At 42.8% G+C, this 22,963-nt stretch overlaps 1 protein-coding gene across 1 annotated transcript; it reads left to right on the top strand.

Moving 5' to 3' along the window:
* The first annotated feature begins 1,332 nt into the window (after nt 1–1,332).
* Nucleotides 1,333–21,737, top strand: LOC127300373 (auxin transport protein BIG). The gene is made up of 14 exons (XM_051330481.2): nt 1,333–1,696; nt 3,579–3,685; nt 3,834–3,999; nt 4,105–10,109; nt 10,241–10,849; nt 10,954–11,134; nt 12,459–12,693; nt 12,801–17,348; nt 17,450–17,672; nt 17,768–18,166; nt 18,588–18,731; nt 18,863–19,888; nt 20,122–20,625; nt 20,778–21,737. Exons 1-14 carry the CDS (start codon nt 1,495–1,497, stop codon nt 21,582–21,584), a joined length of 15,156 nt encoding a protein of 5,051 aa, XP_051186441.1. The 5' UTR covers nt 1,333–1,494; the 3' UTR covers nt 21,585–21,737.
* The last annotated feature ends 1,226 nt before the right edge of the window (nt 21,738–22,963 follow it).

Here is a 22,963-nt window from a genome sequence, read left to right as displayed (position 1 = left end):
CCTTTAATAGACATCACACAGTGTTGCACTGAGGGAATTGATCAATTCACCCTAGGTAATCCTCCGACGAGTCCACCAAATATACCACACACCGATGGTTATGACTTCTTGTAGATTGATAGAAGTGTAGCCTTGGTTTTGATTTCAGCAGCTCCTCCAAAACAGTTGACCCAGACCGATCAATGTGCATGGCCGCTGCAATCGTGTTCTCCACGCCAAGAGCCCTCCAAATAGCAACTGCACCTTGGCATTGGAAAATCACATGTAGAACTGTCTCAGGATGTATGTGACATAAAGGGCACTCCTCACTATCAGCTAGAATAGATTTCAGAGGGAGAATACCATGCGTGGCTCTGCAGAAAAATATTTTACCTTTGCAAGGGCATTCAATTTTCACATAATTTTCCAAATAGGGTTATCTACCGATGTGCCTTGGATCAATGATCTCAAAGTTCGGCCATGGTGTTTCCACTCTATATGATAAGCTAATCGAACGGTGAACCTCCCATTTCTATTTGTATTCCATGAGATAAAGTCATCAAAGCTGTTGATGTTTAAAGGAATTTGCATAATCCGCTATGCATCCACTCGATTAAATATACTGGTAATTAACTCCTCATCCCACCTCCCCGTCGTGGGATCAATTAAATCACCGACATTGGAAATAATACATTGCCCACGGGGTGTAATAACCTTTCGATTTGCACTCCGTGGAAGGTGTCTGGCCAAATATTCAACAAGTTTCTTGTGCCTATTCTCCAGACATAACCCCTCTTAAAAGTTTGGATGCCAGCAACAATGCTCTACCACGTGAATGAACAACCCGATTTAGGCCCAACTGATAGAATATTTTTCAATCTACTTGGCCCGCAGAACTTGAGCACAAAGAGATTCTGGGTTCTGAGATCAATCTCCACACTTGCTTTTGAAAGCATCGCATGATTGAAAGGATGCAAACCCCTAAACCCCATACCTCCATCATTTTTTTAGGGAAACAAAGTTTTCACCAAGCATACCAATGCATCTTCTTCCATTGATCATCATCTCCCCACCAAAACCGTGCAATAATAAGTAGCACGGTAGATAAGATAGTTGTTTTTCTTTCCATCCTTTTATTCTTTGTATATAGATTCTCTGAATAAAGTGGAAACCTGAACCGACTTAATCAGGAGCAATCACTAACCAACCACACAGCTAAGCAGTAGTCTAGTCTAGAAGGAATCCTCTTCCTGCTTACTCCCGAAGAAACCAAACAGCAAAACCCCAGCCAGCCCCACCTGCGGGCGTGTAAAATAAAAAGCCACTCGCACCATTGCATTGCATTGCATCGTCTTCTTCCTTTCCCCATGCCCATCTCCCCCACTCTCCCCTCCCCTCCCCTCTTTCTCTCTCCACACGCAGTGCCAAAACCCTCGCCGCCTCTAGCCGATCGATCCGCCCCCGCGCCGCGCCCGTCTCTCTAGGGCTCCGCCGCCGATCGGAGATCCCTCGGAGATGGCGGCGGAGATCTCGGCGCTCCTCGACCTCCTCCGCCCCGCCCCCGACCCGGCCCGCCGCCTCCGCGCCCCCGCCGCCCAGCCGGGCCTCCAGGCGCTCGCGGCCGCCCTCGCCGCCGTCCCGCCGCCCGAGCCCGCCCGAGCCGGCGCCGTCCTCGCCGCCGCCCGCGCCGTCGTCTCCGCCGTCCTCGCCTCCTCCGGTGAGCGACCTCCCCCGATCCCATCCGTTCTGGCTTGCTTCGCTCCTGTCCAGGGTTTTGGATTCGCTTACTGCTCCACTAGTAGGTTCGGTTCGCGTGATCTCGCACGCACTGGTGAAGCTCCGCGGGCGCGAGATGCGCTGCGGCTGCAGCTGCTTCCTGCCACTGCGTTAGTTCGCGAATTGCGGTCCGTAATCTGCCCATCTAGGATTCACCTCGTTAGAGGAACGGTTGGATGGCTTAGCAGCCCTGTTTTGGATCGGTCTAGTAGTAAAACCATCGCGAGCGCCTTACCTGATCCGATCGGGTCTAGAGCGTCCATCATTCATTGCTCCGCGCAGCGCAGCTAGAGAACTACTATTCCGCTTTAGTTTGCTGTTTTACCTTCTCCTTTTGGCATGATCGTAGGGCGCGAGTCTGGATTTTCTGCCTAGTGGTTTGGTCCCTGTTGCTGTTTCCTTCCAGCTACAGCTTCTATTTATGTTGCCTTGTATTGTGTTGTGAAAGTATATGTTCTTATACTTTTAGCTTGGGTACTATTTGTGCTGCGAGGCCATGAATGCTTACAACTGTGGGCGCTTCACTAATCAATTGCTACCATGAACTGATTCCCGTGAGCTAATTGCAGCCGCTTTATAGGCATGCATGTGCCTTGTTCGTATAACGAATCTATAGCCTAGGCCCTAGTGCGTTAGTATAAAACCCGCTCTTCGTTATTTGCAATCGTTCTGGCCGCCAATGTTGGTTCTCAGAGCAAACTGGTTCTGATCCTGACCGAACGATAGGATGATTGCCATTTGGCAGTCAGCACAAATAAAGCTAGATGTTGACTGTTTCACTGATTTGGTAGACATAGATGCTGTTATTTGCCCCCTGCCCCTTCCTTTTCAAACAAGGTATTTGTGGATAACAAGAAAATTCGCAAGCTTATGTAAGAATCATCTATATCCTCCTGCAGTTGCCTGTGGTATAAATCCTGAATGTCTACTTCCTAAACTAGCAGGTTATTATGTAACCTTAGGTTAACAGTTGTAATTTCCTTTGTTAGGTCTGTCAACACTACTTCTGGTACCAGATTACCATATTTATAATTTTATATGTTGTTGCTTCCATGAATGTGCAAATTTTTGCTGGTGATTTCAGAGTCACACTGGACTACCCATTCATCCATCTCATCTGATTAGAACTTTTGAAATGTGAAGTAATCCCTGTAGTGTTGATCTCTTAATTTTGTCATCCCTGCAGTGTTGAACTCTTATTTTACCTGCTTTTTGATGCACCTTTTTAGTTTCTGCTTTGTGATAGTCTCTTGTTTACTATGTATCTTTTTCTTCTCCTTCCTTTGTTCAGTTTACTATTATTCAGTTAAAGAGTTGGGTGCATATTATATATCTGTTCCTCTCATATGCATGAAAGTGCATTGATACATTTCATCAACTTGTTTTGAGCATCTAGTGCCAGCCCTACTGATCCGATGTTCTGCAGTGAGTAGTAGTATGCTGTTGCTTCTGATGTTACTCTGTGGCTATCCTTTCTTCTCCTATATTCTATGTAGCATTGACTTGTTCTCAGACTAGGCTCTAGGCTGATGCATGATGAGAGTCAGTTCAGCAGATCCCAGTGTGGCAGTGACATCATGGCTGCCTACTGGAAGTACTTTAGCTTCAACCCATTTTTGATGCCCGTAGGGAATAAATAAGATCAAAAAAATTCTTGCAGTTTATGCACTATTGGAATTGAGTGTTGCTTTTAAAGTAATAGATTTGACTGTTTCCTGTGATTTTTCCTAATTAGCAACATGACTAGCGCATGTCTTTGAGAAAGGTACATGTATAGCAATTTGATATGTTTCTCACTTTTTTTTTTGTGATTTGGTTATCAGTGGAGCAAGTGGAGTCGATGGTTGTGGAGATTGTTGAGAGGTCTTTGGAATTCTGTCTCCTGTATCTCGAAAAATCATCATATGAATGCGATGACTTTGGCTTACTGGTAAGTTCTTTTGGCCACAGTGTTCACCTTTCTGTGACCCTATAAATTTGAGATGTTACCAGTATGCTGTTTCCATCACCTTAGTTGAGTCAGTGTTTCGACAAATGTGGGTTTCATTCTTTGTTAATTATGTTCTGCATCTTTTCAGAATGAAGTTGCCTTTTTCATGGAATCTGTGCTGCTTAGCGGGACTGCCAGCAAGGCTTACTCGTTAGAGCCCGGCATTATAAATGACATTATTGAGCAGTGGTCATGTGTCCCAATCGAACCTGAGCGCTTGAGCCCGCAGGAGAAATATTTCTGTTATTTAAAAGGTAAGCTCTTTCAGGCTGCGTCCGTTCAAATGAGATTCAAGGTTTTATGCACTGTTGGTGCTTTATTTGCTGATGTTTGTTTATTCTTTGATGATTACTGACCAGGTTTCAACTGCTCGAATAGTGGAGATGATCTGCAACGGTTTCGTTGGACCTTATCACCAGAGTGTTTGCAGCAAAATTATGTTATTCCAGAGAACACTGAATTATTACATGCAGCATCTCCAAGTGCTATGGTGTCAATAGCACGTCATTTTGCAGTTGTCCATCTACATTGCATACCTCGCCTTCTTACATTGGTTCAGAAACTCTGTCAATCTCCGGCTTTGGAAGTTTTAGAAGACATCAATTTTAACATGAGGTTGTCTTTTACTCAAAGAATTTTGAAGTTAGCCCATGGTCTCGCCGTGGAATTTCCTTGTGACGTTTCTGATACGATGGTGTTATGCTCAGTAGCAAGGTGTGCTGATAGTCTGCCAGTCTTGTTTGGACTGAAGTTCAAGTTCTCTAACCATGACAGAGTGTTTTCTGGGGATGGAGTTGGAATTATGTTGCTGCAAATACTTGAAGAATTCCTACAACTGATTCAAACTGTCTTCTGCAATAGTGATATTTGTTGTACTGTACAAGTATGCATACTTGCTTCCCTTTTGGACATATTTAGCACAAAGACGTGGAGCTATGAAAAGTCAGCTGTGTGCTTAATGCCCCCATTAGCTTACTCTCCTCAGATTGTGCAATATGTGCTAAAGCTTCTTAAAAGCACCAAACGATGGACTAGTCGTGTTGACAGGGACATACCTGGCAATGTTGCTCTTGATTATTCATGCAGTCCTGGTATAGATGGGTTGTCTTGTCGAGCTCGTTCTGCGGTAGTGCCATTGCTGAAGAAATACACATGTGAGGAGTATCTACAGTATATCTTCCCTTCAGAAGAGCAATGGTTGGATGATTTGGTGCATCTCATATTTTTCCTTCATGAAGAAGGAGTAAAGTCAATGGCTGCACTTGAGAAGCCACAGTTGACTTGCACAAAACAAGCTGTTGTTTCAGAGTTGGAGTCTGTGGCTAGTCACGAGGAAGAAGCACTATTCGGGAATCTCTTTGCTGAAGCCCGTTCTACCGGAATAGCTGATAGTGTCGAACAGCCAACTTCTCTAGGGAGTGTTTCTTCAAGCAGCCAGCATGGGCCTATTCAGTTAGCTGCTGATTTAATATGCTTCATGAAAACGTGCATCTTCTCTCCTGAATGGTGTAGTGCTACATATATGGATGCCTGCAGGAAGTTTCACACAAATCATTTGGAACAATTTATGTCAATACTTAACTGCCAGGCTTGTGTCTCTGATGAAAACGGTGCTGAAAACACATCATCTTACCATATGGAGACTAACCTACTGCACATCAACATGGCCTGTTTTGAACTTCTGCAAACGTTTCTTGTTTCTGAGGAGTGTCCTGCTTCTCTAAGAGAAGACCTCGTGGAGAAAGTGCTTAATGCTGAGAATGGTAAATACACTTACAACCATTATACACTTGCTCTGGTTGCCCGTGCCATTATTTCTGGGACAAACTCAGCTTATAATCTGGGAAGAAAAGTTTTTGTTCAGTACTTTGATTATCTTTTGGAGAAGGCAAATGACAAGTCATCCAGCCCACTGAATTTCAACGATTTCTGTGAAGCTCTTCCCTGTGCTTTTCATCTGGAAATTCTTTTGGTGGCATTCCATTCAACCAGCGGGTCAGAGAAATCTGATTTGACCAAGATTGTGCTTTCTTCCCTAGAAAAAATGAGACATTCTCCACCCAGAAAAACTGCACCCGAACTCACAAGATGGGCTTTAGTCTTTTCAAGACTTCTGCTTGTCCTGCGACATATTTTGTTGTATCCACTGACACGTCCATCATGGTTGTTTACGAGGTTAAGATCCAGGATGCGGGATATCCAAGTGAAGGAAGAGCAGCTACGTTCCATGAATGATTGCTTGCCATCCTTTGCAACTGTTATTGTGGAGGGCATGCTTGCTGATACTGTCAAGGAATATGCTACAACTAGTAGCTTGCTCTTGCAATTGCTTGATGTGACTCCAGCTCATGCCGAGTTCTACTCTGATAAGTCTGCTCTTGGAACTTTAGGCTTGAACGTGGCAGATTTGAGCGTAACAATTTCAGAAATACTTGGTTGTTGGAGGGATATGAAACCCGAAGTGGCTGAGGATCTCATTGTTGAAAGATATGTATTTCTGATTTGCTGGAGCACTTTTGCTGGTATAGGCTATCATGGCAGTGATGCTCTTCTCCGGAATGATGGTCTGTCCAACCCCGACTTTGCAAATGTCGACTTATTCCTCTCATTTGCTTTGAGTGCAAGAGATGATGCTTCACCTCTTGTGGGTGCCAAGCTGCCTGCTGTAGCTTTTGGATTCCTGAAGTCATTGCATTCTGAGATTCTTCTTGCTTCAAACAAGCTGGAAACTTGGGATTTTTCCAGGAAAGGAGCATGGCTTTCTCTTATTCTCTCTCTCATCAATACTGGTGAAAAAACTGATGTGGACTCACATGAGCAATCTCTTCTTGGGAAGAGTTTTGCTAAATACATAAGTGAAAACAGTGGACATTGTTTAAGTGTTTTATCATCTCTCTTGGAGACCTATCTTCTTACTTTTAGGGAAGCATATCTCTCACTTGTCGATAGAGGAAGGCATTCCAAGGATCATTGCCATCCTTCCTTGCTGCTTAAGCATTCTGCATTCGACAAATCCAAGCATCATATCCTTCTTGAGAAAGTTGGTTCAAACATGGAAATGCTGGACCGTTTATGTGATCTTCCGGCAAGGATAGATGGAGTTGCTATAAAACTAGGTGAAGTGCAGAAAAATTGTTTCCCCTTGAAGTGCTTGTTACATGGATTTCCATCGGAGTACGCTTCTAGCAACAGTGCTCTTCTTTCTTGTATTCTCGTGATACACGAGATCATACACACCTTTGATGGATACATAAAGATCATGCAACCAGGAGATAGAGATCAAGTTGATGTGGATGTTATTTCAAAACTACTTAGCATGGTGATGGCTGTAAGATCGGATCGAATATTCAGATCCATTTATGGACAGTGTGATGCTATATTTATGAGTCTAATCAACCACAGGGATGATCTTGCTGGATACACTGACCTGTTCACCCTGAAGCAGTTAGAAGGGTTCCTGGCTGACGTCAATTCAAAAGAAAGCATTGACCATGAGACGGAAGAAATTCTTGTTTCTACAATTGTTGATCTAGTGGAGGACATTCGAGCTAAATCAGATGTATTCAAATTCTTCCTTGGTGATGCAGAGGGTGCACCTGAAGGAGCAAGCAGTCTTTTTGCTCCCGAGCATGCTGAAATGTCTGTCTTTATTGATATGTTGGACAGATTCCAGTCTGAGCAGGTTAATTTGAAGATCATTCGCTTGTTCACTGATATTTTACGTGCTGGTCTTTGTCCCACTCTCAAGGTGAAGTTGCAAAATAGATTTGTTGGAATGGAGGTGTCCTGCTTTTCTTCCTGGTTAGATTTCAGAATATTGGGCCATTCTTTGAAAACTGAAAGCACCAATGGTATTGTAGTAGGCTCGACAGCCCTAAGAGAATCAGCTGTGGATTTTCTTATGTGCCTTATCTGCCCTTCATCTGAAACATTAGCCAAAGAACTTCAGCATCACCTCTTTGGCGCAATGCTACTTTTACTTGATAGAGCATTTTTGTCATGTGATCTCCAGACTGCCAAAGCATATTTCCATTTTCTTGTTCAGCTGTCGAGTGAGGAATCACATTTCAAGCAGCTGTTTGAAAAGACTCTGGTGCTGATGGAGACAATGGTCGGTAATGAAGGTTTGCTTCATGCTTTGAAGTTTCTTTTTATGTTTGTGGAGTCGGTGTTTGGCGATGCTGGACTAAACAGGACTGCCCTTAAGAGGCTTTCATCTAAAAATTCTGTCAACAGTTGTGGCTCGGGGTCTCTCATACCAAAACAATTGAAGAATTCAGATGACCCTTTTCTTCACACCAATCAAGAAAATAATTCTGCTATTGATTGTGATGCTAGTTCTGGTGAGGAAGATGAAGATGATGGAACATCTGATGGGGAATTGGGGAGCATGGATAGAGATGATGAAGAGGATGGAAACAGTGAAAGGGCACTAGCATCCAAAGTGTGCACATTTACATCCAGTGGTAGCAATTTTATGGAACAACATTGGTACTTCTGCTATACTTGTGATTTGACTGTTTCCAAGGGTTGCTGTTCTGTATGTGCCAAGGTGTGCCATCGGGGGCATCGCGTTGTTTATTCTCGCTCAAGCCGTTTCTTCTGTGACTGCGGAGCTGGCGGTGTGAGAGGAAGCAATTGCCAGTGCTTGAAACCTCGGAAATTTACTGGAACATCCAGTGTACCACCACCTGCTGCTTGCAGCTTCCAACCCATGTTGCCTTATCACGATGATCTGGAACAGGTTGCAGATAGTGGCTCTGATTTTGAAGATGACATCTCAACTGATGCTGATAATTCGCTGAAGTTATCTGTGCCAAAAGGCTTCAGTGATGGGCTCCCTGTATTTCTGAATAATCTTGATATTGAAGTTCGAATGCTTGAACTCTGCAAGAAGTTGCTTCCAACGATACTTAGCCAAAGAGAGTTAAATCTTCTGAAAGATAGGAAAGTTGTGTTAGGAGGTGATATGCTGGTGTCACATGCTTCGGATGTTTTCCAACTAAAGAAAGTTTTCAAAAGTGGATCACTGGACCTGAAGATAAAGGCGGATTATCCGAATTCAAGGGAGCTTAAGTCACATCTTGCCAGTGGTTCTCTCACTAAATCGTTGCTGACTGTCAGCATTCGAGGCAAGGTTGCTGTTGGAGAAGGGGATAAAGTTGCTATATTTGATGTGGGACAAATTATTGGACAGCCAACTGCAGCCCTTGTTACAGCAGACAAAACAAATGTGAAGCCACTCTCCAGAAACATAGTTCGGTTTGAAATTGTTCATCTGATTTTCAATCCATCACTGGACCATTACCTCGCTGTTGCTGGATATGGCGATTGCCAAGTACTGACATTAAATAGCCGTGGTGAAGTAACAGATCGCCTAGCCATAGAACTTGCTCTGCAAGGAGCTTACATTCGCCGTGTGGAATGGGTTCCAGGTTCTCAGGTACAACTCATGGTAGTAACGAACATGTTTGTGAAAATCTATGATCTCTCACAGGACAATATAAGCCCATTGCATTATTTTACTGTGGCTGATGATATTATTGTTGATGCCACCCTCGTCCCCTCCTCAATGGGCAAATTGGTGCTTCTTGTTCTTTCTGAAGGGGGCCTACTGTATAGGCTCAATGTTTTATTGGCGGGTGATGTTGGTGCCAAAACATTGACTGACACAATCTTGGTTAAAGATGCAGTATCTATGCATAAGGGACTATCGTTGTACTTCTCATCAACCTACAGGCTTATATTTGTGTCTCATCAAGACGGCACTACTTTCATGGGTCGCTTAGATACTGATTCTTCATCAGTTACTGAGTTATCATATATATGCGAGGAAGATCAAGATGGTAAATCCAAGCCGGCTGGACTTTACCGCTGGAGAGAGCTAATAACTGGCAGTGGGACTCTTACCTGTCTATCAAAATTTAAATCAAATGCTCCTCTCGCTGTGTCTTTGGGTCCTCATAAGCTGTTTGCACAGAACATGAAATATGGTACTGGTTCAAATACTCCAATGGTGGGTGTAGCGGCATATAAGCCTTTGTCCAAAGATAAAACACATTGTCTTCTTCTATATGATGATGGAAGCCTCCATATTTACTCACGTGCACCTAGTGGAGGTGATAGTTCAACGAACCTTACTGCAGAACAAACGAAGAAGCTGGGCAGCAGTATCCTCAGCAGTAGGGCTTACGCTGGCACCAAACCAGAATTTTCTCTTGATTTTTTTGAGAAGACAACTTGCATCACGTCTGATATGAAATTTAGTAGTGATACAACAAAAAGTAGTGATTCTGAAAGCATCAAGCAGAGACTGACCTCAGATGATGGGTATCTAGAGAGTGTGACATCCGCTGGCTTCAAGGTAGGAAGTGCTGACCTGTTGATCATATTGTTGACTAATGTGAATTATTTTACCTATGAGGGTGATATTGTTTATATTGTTCTGCTCCCCTTTGATAGACGTAGTTACTTATCTGCACTCTTTGGCTGTAGGTGTCTATTTCAAATCCAAATCCTGATATTGTCATGGTTGGTTGTCGAATCCATGTGGGTAACACATCTGCTAGCAATATCCCTTCGGAAATCACGATGTTCCACAGAGTTATCAAGCTAGATGAAGGCATGAGATCATGGTATGATGTTCCATTTACTACCGCTGAATCACTTCTGGCTGATGAAGAATTCACAATTACAGTTGGCCGAACATTCGATGGTTCATCTATGCCTAGGGTAGACTCTATCGAAGTTTATGGTCGTGCCAAAGATGAGTTTGGGTGGAAAGAGAAAATGGATGCTGTACTTGATATGGAAGCACATGTCATGGGTGGTACTGCTGGTGGAAAAATAGGGAAGAGACCCCAAACGTTGCAAACTGCTCCTATCCAGGAGCAGATTTTGGCAGATGCTCTCAGGATCCTCTCACGGATATATCTGCTCTGCCAACCGAGCTGTTGTACTGACACAATTGATGCAGACCTTAATAATCTAAAATGCAGAGCTTTGTTGGAAACCATCTTTCAAAGTGACAGGGAGCCTCTTCTACATTCTGCTGCATGTCGTGTCCTTCAGGCTGTTTTTCCAAAGAAGGAAATATACTATCATGTAAGTTTCAAGTATCTTTGTGCAATATACTTCTAATATTTATGGCCTGGTGTTCCCTTTTGCTCTACTGTTACTGTTCTAATTTATTCTTAATCGTTGCACAGGTTAAGGACACTATGCGCCTTCTAGGAGTAATAAAGTCACTTCCAGCAATTACATCAAGAATAGGAGTCGGAGGTTCTGCATCTAGCTGGGTGATGAAAGAATTTATTGCCCAGATCCATACTGTGTCTAAAGTTGCTTTGCACAGGAAACTAAACTTGGCCTCTTTTCTTGAGAATCATGGTAGGAATTCTACCTCAGCAATAATTTTATCGAGGACTCCCTTATCTGATAGTTCTGATTTCTTATTATTCCAACTAGTACACAATACACAAAAATCACATTTTGTTTTTATCTGTTCCAGTCAACCTTTTGGCTGCATAACCATTTTATGACCCATAATGATCATATAACACATGAAATATTGTTGTTGGTATATTTGCCATAAAAAGATACTTCTGTCATATTATACTTAATTTTGCTACTATATAGCAATAAAGTTACCAAAGTTGCATATTGAAAATTGCACCAAATAAGGAAATGCATTCTTACTGTAAGGATTAGATTATTGTGTAAGACGATGAATATGGTGGAGTTCAGCGGTTGTTCTATTAAGCCTTGTGGGCGGCTTCATGGCTTGGAGGGCAAGAGGCCTCTTGTAGAGATAAGTCTATCGATTACTACTGAACTACCAAATGTAGAGTTCTGCCAATATATCACATAGCCAATTTTAGCTTATTGAGGAATTATATCAAGTCCATTTTTCTATTATGGCTCGGAATGCTTATTGCATTGAGGCCCAAATGAGCAATTTGTAGAGTACAAGAACACAAATCCTAGACTGAAGTGCATTGCCAATTTTTTCCTTCACCTATTGTAGATTCAGAAATTACATCTGCAAAAGACCAGTTTGTCTTTTGTTTGTGAAATCAATTGGGTAGTGCTGATTCCGAAACTATGTATGCAAAGCACCAGTTTTCTTTTTGTTGTGCTATTGTTGTGGAATCAAGTTGGGGAAACAGTTCTTACACTTATGAAATATTGTTTTTATTGGCTACATATATCCAAAATTATATAATACTTAAACAGAAAATGCAATGGCAAATACTTCCATGGGAAGTTCACTGCTAGGAGTAAGAAAAGGTGGAGTAACATTTGTTCTTTAGCTAACTGGCCTATATGTTCATGTGGGTGGGTAATGCATGCACATAAATATGTTGGCAAGGCATTGATTTTTCAATGTGGCAACACATCTTTCTTTGTCTTGACTCTTCTGTTGTCTTCACTTCTGTTCTGGGAATAAGATGTGCTGTGCTAAACGCCATTAAGGACTGTTTTTTGTTGACTAATATGAATAGGCATGCAGTTGAATCATGTGTAGTTGCAATGATATTTCAGCAGTTACTGTTGCTGCCGCTGTCTTCAATTGGAACTTAAAACGATAGCATGGTATTAGGAACGTGAATCGTATACTAAATTAAACTATTTCCTTCCTGCAAAAAGACTATGACCTGTAAATTGGCATGTTTCCTTGTGGAGAATAATAGCATATCTTTGTATTTTACAGGTACAGAATTAGTGGATGGACTTATGCAAGTTTTTTGGGACATTTTGGATTTGGAGAGGCCAGATACTCAAATGATAAATAATCTTGTCATACCTTGTGTGGAATTTATTTATAGCTACGCTGAGTGCTTGGCATTGTGTGCAAATGAAAAATCTGGTGCTTCAGTGGCGCCTGCAGTTGCTCTATTGAAGAAGCTACTATTTGCACCATATGAAGCTGTTCAGACTTCTAGCAGGTGATCTTTCTGTATTTGCTGTACATTGATATTCCCCATTTTTTTTGGTGGCTATCAGCTCTCGCTGTTCTTTCTATGCTTAGTTTAAATTTTGTTACTTGTTTCAGTTTGGCTATTTCATCACGATTTCTGCAAGTCCCTTTCCCAAAGCAGACAATGATAGCTAATGATGATGGCTCTGATAATAATGCAAAAACAAGTGCTTCAACAATGAATCCCACTAGTGGAAATGCTCAGGTTATGATTGAGGAAGATCCTGCCACATCGTCAGTGCAGTACTGTTGTGATGGTTGTTCCACTGTTCCAATACTTAGGCAAAGGTGGCACTGCAACATTTGTCCAGACTTTGACCTGTGTGAAACCTGCTATGAGATACTTGATGCAGATCGTCTACCTGCACCACATTCAAAAGATCATCCCATGTCAGCAATAACAATTGAACTTGATACATTTGGAGGTGAGGGCAATGACATCCATTTTCCTATCGATGAGCCAGCAGATACCAGTGTTCTTCATCCTCCTCCTGACGATAGAAGTGTCAAAACCTCACAGTCACCGATTCATGTACTGGATGCAAGTGGATCTGCAGATTTCCCTGGGTCCATGGCAGACCAAAGAACAGTTTCAATTTCTGCATCCAAACGTGCTATTAACTCCCTGCTCCTGAGTTGTCTAATTGAAGAGCTCAGAGGCTGGATTGGGACAACTGCTGGCACTCGAGCTATACCTATAATGCAGTTGTTCTACAGACTTTCATCTGCAGTTGGTGGACCTTTCATGGATAGCTCAAAGCCAGAACATTTTGATTTGGAAAAATTTGTTAAGTGGCTATTGGATGAAATCAATACAAGTAAACCATTTCCCGCGAAAGCACGTTGTTCTTTTGGAGAAGTCTCGATCCTTATTTTCATGTTTTTCACACTTATGTTCCGTAACTGGCATCAACCTGGGAGTGATAGCTCACATGCGAAGTCAGGTGGAACTTCTGATTTGACTGAGAAAGGTCCTGTTCAGGTTCCAGTATCAACGACAAGTCTTCCATCTCCCAGTGATGACCAGGATAAAAATGAGTTTGCTTCTCAGTTGATTCGTGCTTGTTCCGCCCTCAGGCAACAGTCGTTTCTGAATTATTTAATGGATATACTGCAGCAGCTTGTTCATATTTTCAAGTCATCTTCCACAAATGGAGAAGGTGGTTCTTCTGGTTCAGGTTGTGGATCCCTATTGACAGTGCGGAGAGAGCTACCAGCTGGAAATTTCTCTCCCTTTTTTTCTGATTCATATGCCAAATCTCACCCGACCGATCTGTTTGTGGACTACAACAAATTGTTGTTGGAGAATACTTTCCGGCTAGTATATAGCATGGTTAGACCGGAAAAGGATAAGTCAGCTGAAAAGGATAGAAGTTACAAGGTTCCCAACACTAAGGATCTTAAGTTGGATGGATTTCAGGATGTTCTTTGCAGCTATATTAGCAATCCTCATACTACATTTGTTCGTAGATATGCAAGGAGGCTATTCCTTCATTTGTGTGGCAGCAAGACTCACTATTACAGTGTTCGGGATTCGTGGCAGTATTCCCATGAAGTTAAGAAACTTCATAAAATCGTAAACAAGTCTGGAGGTTTCCGAAATCCTGTGCCTTATGAGAGAAGTGTTAAGCTCATAAAATGTTTATCTACTCTTTGTGATGTGGCTGCAGCAAGGCCCAGAAATTGGCAGAAGTTCTGTTTGAAGCGCATGGATCTTCTTCCTTTTCTGATGGATAATTTTTACTATTTCAGTGAAGAGTGCATTATCCAGACTCTCAAGCTTCTGAATTTAGCCTTTTATTCAGGAAAAGATGTCAATCATAACGTGCAAAAAACAGAGAGTGGGGATCTTGGAGTTCCTACAAGAACAGGTTCACAATCTTCAGATTCAAAAAAGAAGCGGAAAGGTGATGATGGTTCGGAAGGCGCTTCGGAAAAATCCTGCATGGACATGGAGCAGGCTGTGGAAGGGTTCAATGGTAAGGAAGGGGATGTGTTGAAGCGCTTTGTTGATACATTCTTGCTAGAGTGGAACTCAGGAAGTGTCCGCCAGGAGGCTAAATGTGTTCTGTTTGGACTGTGGTACCATGCAAAGAATCCGTTCAGGGAAACAATGTTAAAGGTTCTACTGCAGAAGGTGCAATATCTTCCCATGTATGGCCAGAACATCATTGAGTACACTGACCTCATGACCTGTTTACTGGGAAAAGCAAATGATTCTACTGCAAAGCAGAACGACACTGAACTTCTGAATAAGTGTTTAACATCTGATGTAATAAGCTGTATTTTTGACACACTCCATTCGCAGAATGAGCTACTAGCAAATCATCCAAATTCCCGTATATACAATACGCTGAGTTGCTTAGTGGAGTTTGATGGCTATTATTTGGAGAGTGAGCCTTGTGTAACCTGTAGCTGTCCAGATGTTCCATATTCAAGAATGAAGCTTGAAAGCCTCAAGTCCGAGACCAAATTTACTGACAACAGGATAATAGTAAAATGTACTGGAAGCTTTACTATACAGTCAGTTACAATGAATGTTTATGATGCTCGAAAGTCAAAGTCAGTGAAAGTACTGAACCTGTATTACAACAACAGGCCTGTAACAGATTTGTCTGAACTGAAGAACAATTGGTCTTTGTGGAAGCGTGCCAAAAGCTGCCATCTTACTTTTAATCAGACGGAATTGAAGGTTGAATTCCCCATCCCAATTACAGCATGCAATTTTATGATTGAGCTTGATTCATTTTATGAAAATCTTCAAGCTTCCTCCCTGGAGTCACTGCAGTGCCCACGGTGTAGCAGGTCTGTCACTGATAAGCATGGAATCTGTAGCAACTGCCATGAAAATGCATATCAGTGTAGACAATGCAGAAATATTAACTACGAAAACCTTGACTCTTTTCTTTGCAATGAGTGTGGATACAGCAAATATGGCCGTTTTGAATTCCATTTCATGGCAAAGCCAAGTTTCTCGTTTGATAACATGGAAAACGATGATGATATGAGAAAAGGATTGGCAGCAATTGAGTCAGAGTCAGAAAATGCTCATAGGCGATATCAGCAACTAATGGGATTTAAGAAGCCTCTCATCAAACTTGTATCCAGTATAGGTGAACAGGAGATAGATTCACAACAGAAAGATGCTGTCCAGCAGATGATGGTGTCCTTGCCTGGGCCCACTTGCAAGGTAAATCGCAAGATTGCACTTCTTGGTGTTCTGTATGGTGAAAAATGCAAAGCGGCTTTTGACTCAGTCAGCAAAAGTGTTCAGACACTACAAGGACTGCGCCGTGTTCTAATGGCATATCTGCACCAGAAAAATTCTAATGATGCTAATGCATTGCCAGCCTTTTCAATACCAAGGTCTCCGAGTAGCTGCTATGGGTGTAGTACTACATTTGTTACACAATGCCTAGAGCTATTACAAGTGCTATCCAAACACACAAACTGCAGGAAGCAACTTGTCGGTGCTGGCATTTTATCAGAGTTATTTGAGAACAACATTCATCAGGGCCCTAGAACTTCACGCACTCTTGCGAGGGCTGTGCTATCTTTATTCTCTGAAGGTGATGCAGATGCAGTCCAGGAACTGGACAAGTTAATTCACAAGAAGGTGATGTATTGTCTTGAGCACCATCGCTCCATGGATATTGCACAATCAACGCGAGAAGAGTTACAGCTCCTTTCGGAGACATGTGCCCTTGTAGATGAGTTTTGGGAGGCAAGGCTACGTGTCGCATTTCAGCTGTTGTTCTCTTCTATTAAAGTTGGAGCAAAGCATCCTGCCATTTCAGAGCATATTATTCTTCCTTGTCTAAGGATAATTTCTCAGGCTTGCACACCTCCAAAATCTGAAGCTGGCGACAAGGAGCTAGTTGCGGGTAAATCCAACTTGATGTTGCAATCAAAGAATGATGATACAATAGGTCACTCGCCAAGTAATGTAACCACTTCCAAGGTTCAGTCTGATGCATCCGTAAAAAGTTCTGATGGAAGTCGAAGAGGTCAGGATTTGCCACTTCTGAGCTATTCAGAATGGGAGAGTGGTGCGTCATATCTGGATTTCGTGAGGAGGCAATACAAGGTATCACAGGCTGCTAAAGGAGTACAGAAAACACGTCATGATCCGCAGAAACCTGATTACCTTGTTCTAAAATATGGACTCAGATGGAAGCGTCGTGCATGTCGGAAATCATCTAAAAGTGACTTCTCAAAATTTGCCTTGGGCTCCTGGGTTTCTGACTTGATTTTAAGTTCCTGTTCTCAATCAATAAGATCTGAAATATGCACTCTTATAAGCCTGCTATGCCCATCGAACTCTTCCAGACAGTTCCAGTTATTGAACTTGCTCATGTCATTACTTCCACGGACACTGTCAGCTGGTGAGAGTGCAGCGGAGTACTTCGAGTTACTGGGGACGATGATTGATTCAGAGACTTCACGTCTTTTCTTAACTGTTCGTGGTTGTTTAACCACGTTGTGTTCTTTGATAACAAAAGAAGTGTACAATGTTGAATCACAGGAGAGAAGCCTTAGTATTGACATATCACAAGGATTCATTCTTCATAAGCTTGTTGAGCTCCTAAATAAATTTCTTGAAATTCCTAATATTAGAGCAAGGTAAATCTCATCAAATCCCAAATCCACCACCTTCTCTGTTAGCTTACATGTGACCCATGCAATTGTTTCTAATATGTCTTCACATTTTCTCCATGTTCCAGATTTATGACTGATAAGTTACTATCGGAGGTGCTGGAGGCATTTTTGGTTATCCGTGGGCTAGTTGTGCAAAAGACAAAGTTAATCAATGACTGCAATCGGCTTTTGAAAGACCTTCTTGATAGTTTGCTCATAGAGAGTACTGCAAACAAACGCCAATTTATTCGTGCTTGCATCACTGGATTGCAGAAGCATGTGAAGGAGAAAAAGAGACGGACATCTCTGGTACAAGCACAAACTTATTTTGGTATGGATATTGTGCTTACATCTTATCAACACTAACAACAAAATGCATCTTTCTGTGATTTACTCTCTTACAGTTTATTCTGGAGCAACTCTGCGATTTGATTTGCCCAGTGAAACCGGAGCCTGTTTACCTTTTGATTCTGAACAAGGCACATACTCAAGAAGAGTTTATCAGGGGTTCTATGACAAAAAATCCATACTCCAGTGTGGAGATTGGTCCACTTATGAGAGATGTGAAGAACAAAATATGTCAGCAACTTGATATGATTGGACTTATAGAAGATGACTATGGTATGGAGTTACTGGTTTCTGGGAATATAATCTCACTTGACCTTAGCATCTCCCAAGTCTATGAGCAAGTGTGGAAAAAACACCATGGCCAAACTCAGCATTCTTTGTCCAATACCAGTACACTCTCTGCTGCTTCATCTGTCAGAGATTGCCCACCAATGACAGTAACCTACAGACTGCAGGTATGTGTGAGGGTTTGGCTTCCCTTTTCTTGCCTTAATTTTTTATTCACATGTAGAACCTTGCTAGCTGTAGCGGTTTCTTTTGTATCTTAATGCTTGTTTCTACTCGTTGTTCCTTGGCCACAAAGAAGTTAGTATGGACCTTTAACCTCACATTGTTTAATCATGTCCTCTGTAAAGCACTAAGTATTCAAAACTTTTAACTATTTTTTCTGACAATTACATAGTATTCCTAGTATATCCCATAATAGCTATTGTTGGAAGGACACTGCTGTACATGAAGGAGTCTGAGTATAGTCTAATTTGATTCGAAGCTTGTCAAGCATTGTGCTTGATTTTCTGCCTCCTGCTGTGTTTATGTATGTCCAGATTTATTCACATAGTTCATTGTTGTGTTAATAGATTTTTTTTTTCTGATCAGGGTTTAGATGGTGAAGCTACTGAGCCTATGATTAAAGAGCTAGAAGAGGAAAGGGAGGAATCACAAGATCCCGAAATTGAGTTTGCCATAGCAGGTGCTGTCAGGGAATGTGGAGGACTTGAAATTATACTAAGCATGATCCAGGTATGTTTTGTCAACACATCGTGTTGGTTTTCTTGTCCCTTAATCAGTGGAGTGTCCAAATTCATATGTTTATTTGACTGTTGTGCTCCAATCCGATTCTTGGTATTGAATCTCAGTTTCCTTTTTATCAGAGTCTACGTGATGACGAGTTAAGATCTAACCAGGAAGAGTTGGCTTCAGTTCTTAACCTTCTCAAGTATTGTTGCAAAATCCGTGAAAACAGATGTGCTTTACTACGTCTGGGTGCCCTTGGTTTGCTACTTGATACAGCCAGGCGTGCATTCTCAGTAGATGCAATGGAACCAGCTGAGGGCATTCTGTTAATTGTAGAAAGTCTTACACTGGAAGCTAATGAGAGTGATATAAGTATTTCGCAAAGTGTATTTACAACTAGTATTGAGGAGACTGGTGCTTGTGAGCAGGCCAAGAAAATTGTTGTCATGTTTTTGGAGAGGCTATGCCATCCCTTAGGTACCAAAAAGTCCAACAAGCAACAAAGGAATGAGGAGATGGTGGCCAGAATCTTGCCTTACTTGACCTACGGGGAGCCAGCAGCTATGGAAGTTCTTGTTGAACATTTTGAACCCTACCTTAGAGATTGGGGTGAGTTTGACCGGTTGCAAAAGCAACACGAGGAGAATCGAAAAGATGATGATTTAAGCCAAAAGGCATCAATGCAGAGGTCTGCTGTTGAAAACTTTGTTAGAGTCTCAGAGTCACTCAAGACAAGTTCCTGCGGTGAGAGGCTGAAGGAGATTATTCTAGAGAAGGGCATAACAAAAGCTGCTCTAGGGCATCTGAGGGAAAAGTTTGCTTCTGCAGGGCAGACTGGCTCTAGAACTAGTGCAGAATGGACAGCTGGATTAAAGCTACCATCTATTCCATTCATCCTGTCAATGTTGAAAGGGCTTGCGAAGGGACATTTACCTACACAGAAGTGTGTCGATGAAGAAGGCATTTTACCACTTCTCCATGCTTTAGAAGGGGTGCCTGGTGAAAACGAGATTGGCGCAAGAGCGGAAAATCTTTTGGACACCCTAGCCAACAAAGAAAATAATGGTGATGGCTACCTTGGAGAGAAGATTCAAGAACTGCGGCATGCTACAAGGGATGAGATGCGCCGCCTTGCTCTTAAGAGAAGAGAAATGCTACTTCAGGTAACTGCCACAGATATAGTTTCATCAGCTGTTATGTTTCTACTGATAGTTTTGATCCTGCTTTAAAAACCAATAATTTCTTCTGCAAAACTGACATCAGAACTTTCATGTGCAAAATCGTGTTGAATCCTCAACTCATTTTTTCAGGATATTGTTTATAGCTTTGTATTTTGACCTTGGGATATACATGTGTGCCATAAATTAACTAACATTTTGCTGCCTTCTTTCTCTAGGGGCTAGGAATGCGACAAGAGTTCGGTTCAGATGGTGGTAGACGCATAGTTGTCTCTCAGCCTATTATTGAAGGTTTTGATGATGTGGAAGAAGAGGAGGAAGGGCTAGCATGTATGGTTTGTAGAGAAGGGTATACTTTAAGGCCAACAGACATGCTAGGAGTCTATGCTTTCAGTAAACGGGTGAACCTGGGTGCAACAAGTTCTGGCAGTGGCCGTGGGGACTGTGTCTTCACTACTGTTAGCCACTTCAACATCATACACTACCAATGTCATCAGGAAGCCAAACGAGCTGATGCTGCACTGAAGACTCCTAAAAAGGAATGGGACGGGGCTACCCTGAGAAATAATGAGACATTGTGTAATTGTATATTTCCACTGAGAGGCCCATCTGTTCCACTTGGGCAGTACAACCGGAGCGTTGATCAATACTGGGACCAATTGAATTCTCAAGGACGAGCAGATGGAAGTCGTCTACGGTTGTTGACATACGACATTGTTCTGGTATGTGACTCTTGTCGTTTTGATCTCCTTGTTGTACAAATAGGAAATGCATTTTAGAGTTTGCACTATGACCGTGTTATGTATGAATGAATGTATTATTTTACATCTGACACATGACTAATCGTACTAAATGGTTCTGTTATTTTTGCTAGATGTTGGCCAGGTTTGCCACAGGCGCTTCTTTCAGCACTGACTGCAAAGGTGGGGGGAAGGAGAGCAATTCACGGTTTCTTCCTTTCATGATCCAGATGGCTTCTCATCTTGTAGATGGAAGCGCTAATCAGCAGCGTCATGCGATGGCCAAGGCTGTCTCTACTTACCTGTCCAGTTCTCCATCAGCTCCAGAGTCTCCCAGTCGGGTTTCAGCTCCTCTCTCTGGAGCTCGTGGTAGTACAGGGTCGTCAGAAGAGACGGTACAGTTTATGATGGTTAATTCTCTGCTCTCCGAGTCATATGAGAGCTGGACGCAGCACCGCCCTGCTTTCCTGCAGAGGGGAATCTACCATGCTTACCTGCAACACAAGCACGGGCGATCCACCCTCAAGCTGCCGGCTGACTCATCTTCCTCCGCAGTCCGGTCAGATGAAGGTTCATCCGCTGATCCAGACGATGGCAAGAAGCTCTTTGCCATTGTCCAGTCAATGCTGGTATACACTGGCTTGATTGAGCAGCTGCAGCAGTTCTTCAAGAAGGGCAAAAAATTATCTGGGACTAGCAAGTCGAGCGAGAAAGATGAATCTAGCAGTAAGTGGGAGGCCACAATGAAAGAAAGGATGAGCAACATGAAGGAGATGGTGGGGCTGTCGAAGGATCTGCTATCGTGGCTAGAAGACATGACCTCATCTGAAGATTTGCAGGAGGCCTTTGATGTCATGGGGGCGCTGCAGGATGTATTCTCCGGTGGTTACACGAAATGCGACGATTTTGTCCGGGCAGCCATACAGTCTGGAAGGAGCTGAGAGGGGTTTGTGTTCATATAGAGCCACGATCCTTGTTTGTTTTGTACGAGTAGGCTCTACTTTTGTGTAGCAGCTGTTAACAGTATGGCACTTGTAGATCAACTTGTTAATGTTGTATAATATTACGGCCTGCATTGACGGCGTATGTCCTCATTGCGCTTTGCTGCTGCTGTCATCTTTCCCGATTGCAGCATTTCGAACCCCTACGGATGGTGTTCGTTTGGTCTAGAGCACGAGTGTGTGGGTCTCCGTCGTCAAGCGCTTTTTGAAGTGTCTCAGAGTAAGAATTGCGTGAGCGCATATTATAACCACCACCGAAGAAGGTTAATGTTGTAAGCCACGATCCTATTTTGTCTTGTACGAATAGGCTGTACTTTTGTGTAGCAGATGTAGATGGACCTAGCATGCTTTTCTGCGCTATCTTTTTTGCCGTTGTCGTTTTGTTTTTTCGTGCGACCTGTACGTCTCTGTCTTTATGCGAGCTCTTTGTTGAGCAGTTGAATGGGATTTTCTTTTGTTGAGTGGTGCGGATGGTCGATGTGTCTGCTGCGGCGATATCATGTAAAGAACCATCTTAGTTCAATAAAAATAAGGATAAAAGCAAATGACGAAAATTTTGACCTCTCTACAAAAGACAAACCAGCAAAACCTCCAACAGCCTTGGAGGAGCCAGGCGAGGTCGATGCATTCCGAGTGCATTTTCCATCGATCGGAGGCATCCGATGTTCCTGCATTAGCATCGGAAGACACAAACTGCACATCACCATAAATGGCCGATCTTGCAATGTGGGCGAGCTGCAACGTTGTTGTGGCCCTGTTAGATTCTTGTCGTGGCCATCGCCACAATCACGACCTCCACATCCTTGCTCATCATAGCAACCTTGGCCGCCTTGGTAGCCCTTGCCGCCTTGATTTCCGCGTTCGTGTTGCTGCTTGCTAAAGTAGTTGGTTGAGGAATTGGTGACCAGACCGGCATAGCTGTCCAACCTAGATCTGATTCGAATATCGGTAGAGTACGTGCTGCCGATGCTCATAACCCAGGAGTAGAGCGTAGATGCATTAGGTCCGTCTTGACATTATGGGCCTCGACCACACCTCGTAGTCCTACCCAAGACCAACACGATATAGGACATCACTTCCTTGCACTTCAAAGGCTAGCCAATTGCAGGAATGGTATCAACAGAGGTCTTTATCATCTTGAAGTATTTAGCGTTGGTCATCAACCTCCTCTCCGGCGACACCATCTGCCATCAAATTTGATTAACACACGCGCAAGTGGGACGCGAACAGGCGCTTGAGAGTTCTCCATGCTTCAGCCGCCGAGATGCCAATGCTGATGTGAGGAAGGATGCTCACCCTCTCGATGGCAGGATGCCACC

Source organism: Lolium perenne, chromosome 5 (assembly GCF_019359855.2).
Source record: "Lolium perenne isolate Kyuss_39 chromosome 5, Kyuss_2.0, whole genome shotgun sequence".
In the NCBI taxonomy this organism is placed as follows: domain Eukaryota; kingdom Viridiplantae; phylum Streptophyta; class Magnoliopsida; order Poales; family Poaceae; genus Lolium; species Lolium perenne.
This window is presented reverse-complemented; position numbering and strand designations above follow the sequence as displayed.

What these genes read in the sequence shown, in the direction of transcription:
- LOC127300373 (XM_051330481.2), top strand. Translation starts at nt 1,495, where the DNA reads ATGGCGGCGGAGATCTCGGCGCTCCTCGACCTCCTCCGCCCCGCCCCC. An exon ending in ATATTTCTGTTATTTAAAAG is followed by an intron (nt 4,000 to 4,104) that starts GTAAGCTCTTTC and finishes ATTACTGACCAG; the next exon opens with GTTTCAACTGCTCGAATAGT. An exon ending in ATTCCTAATATTAGAGCAAG is followed by an intron (nt 17,349 to 17,449) that starts GTAAATCTCATC and finishes TCCATGTTCCAG; the next exon opens with ATTTATGACTGATAAGTTAC.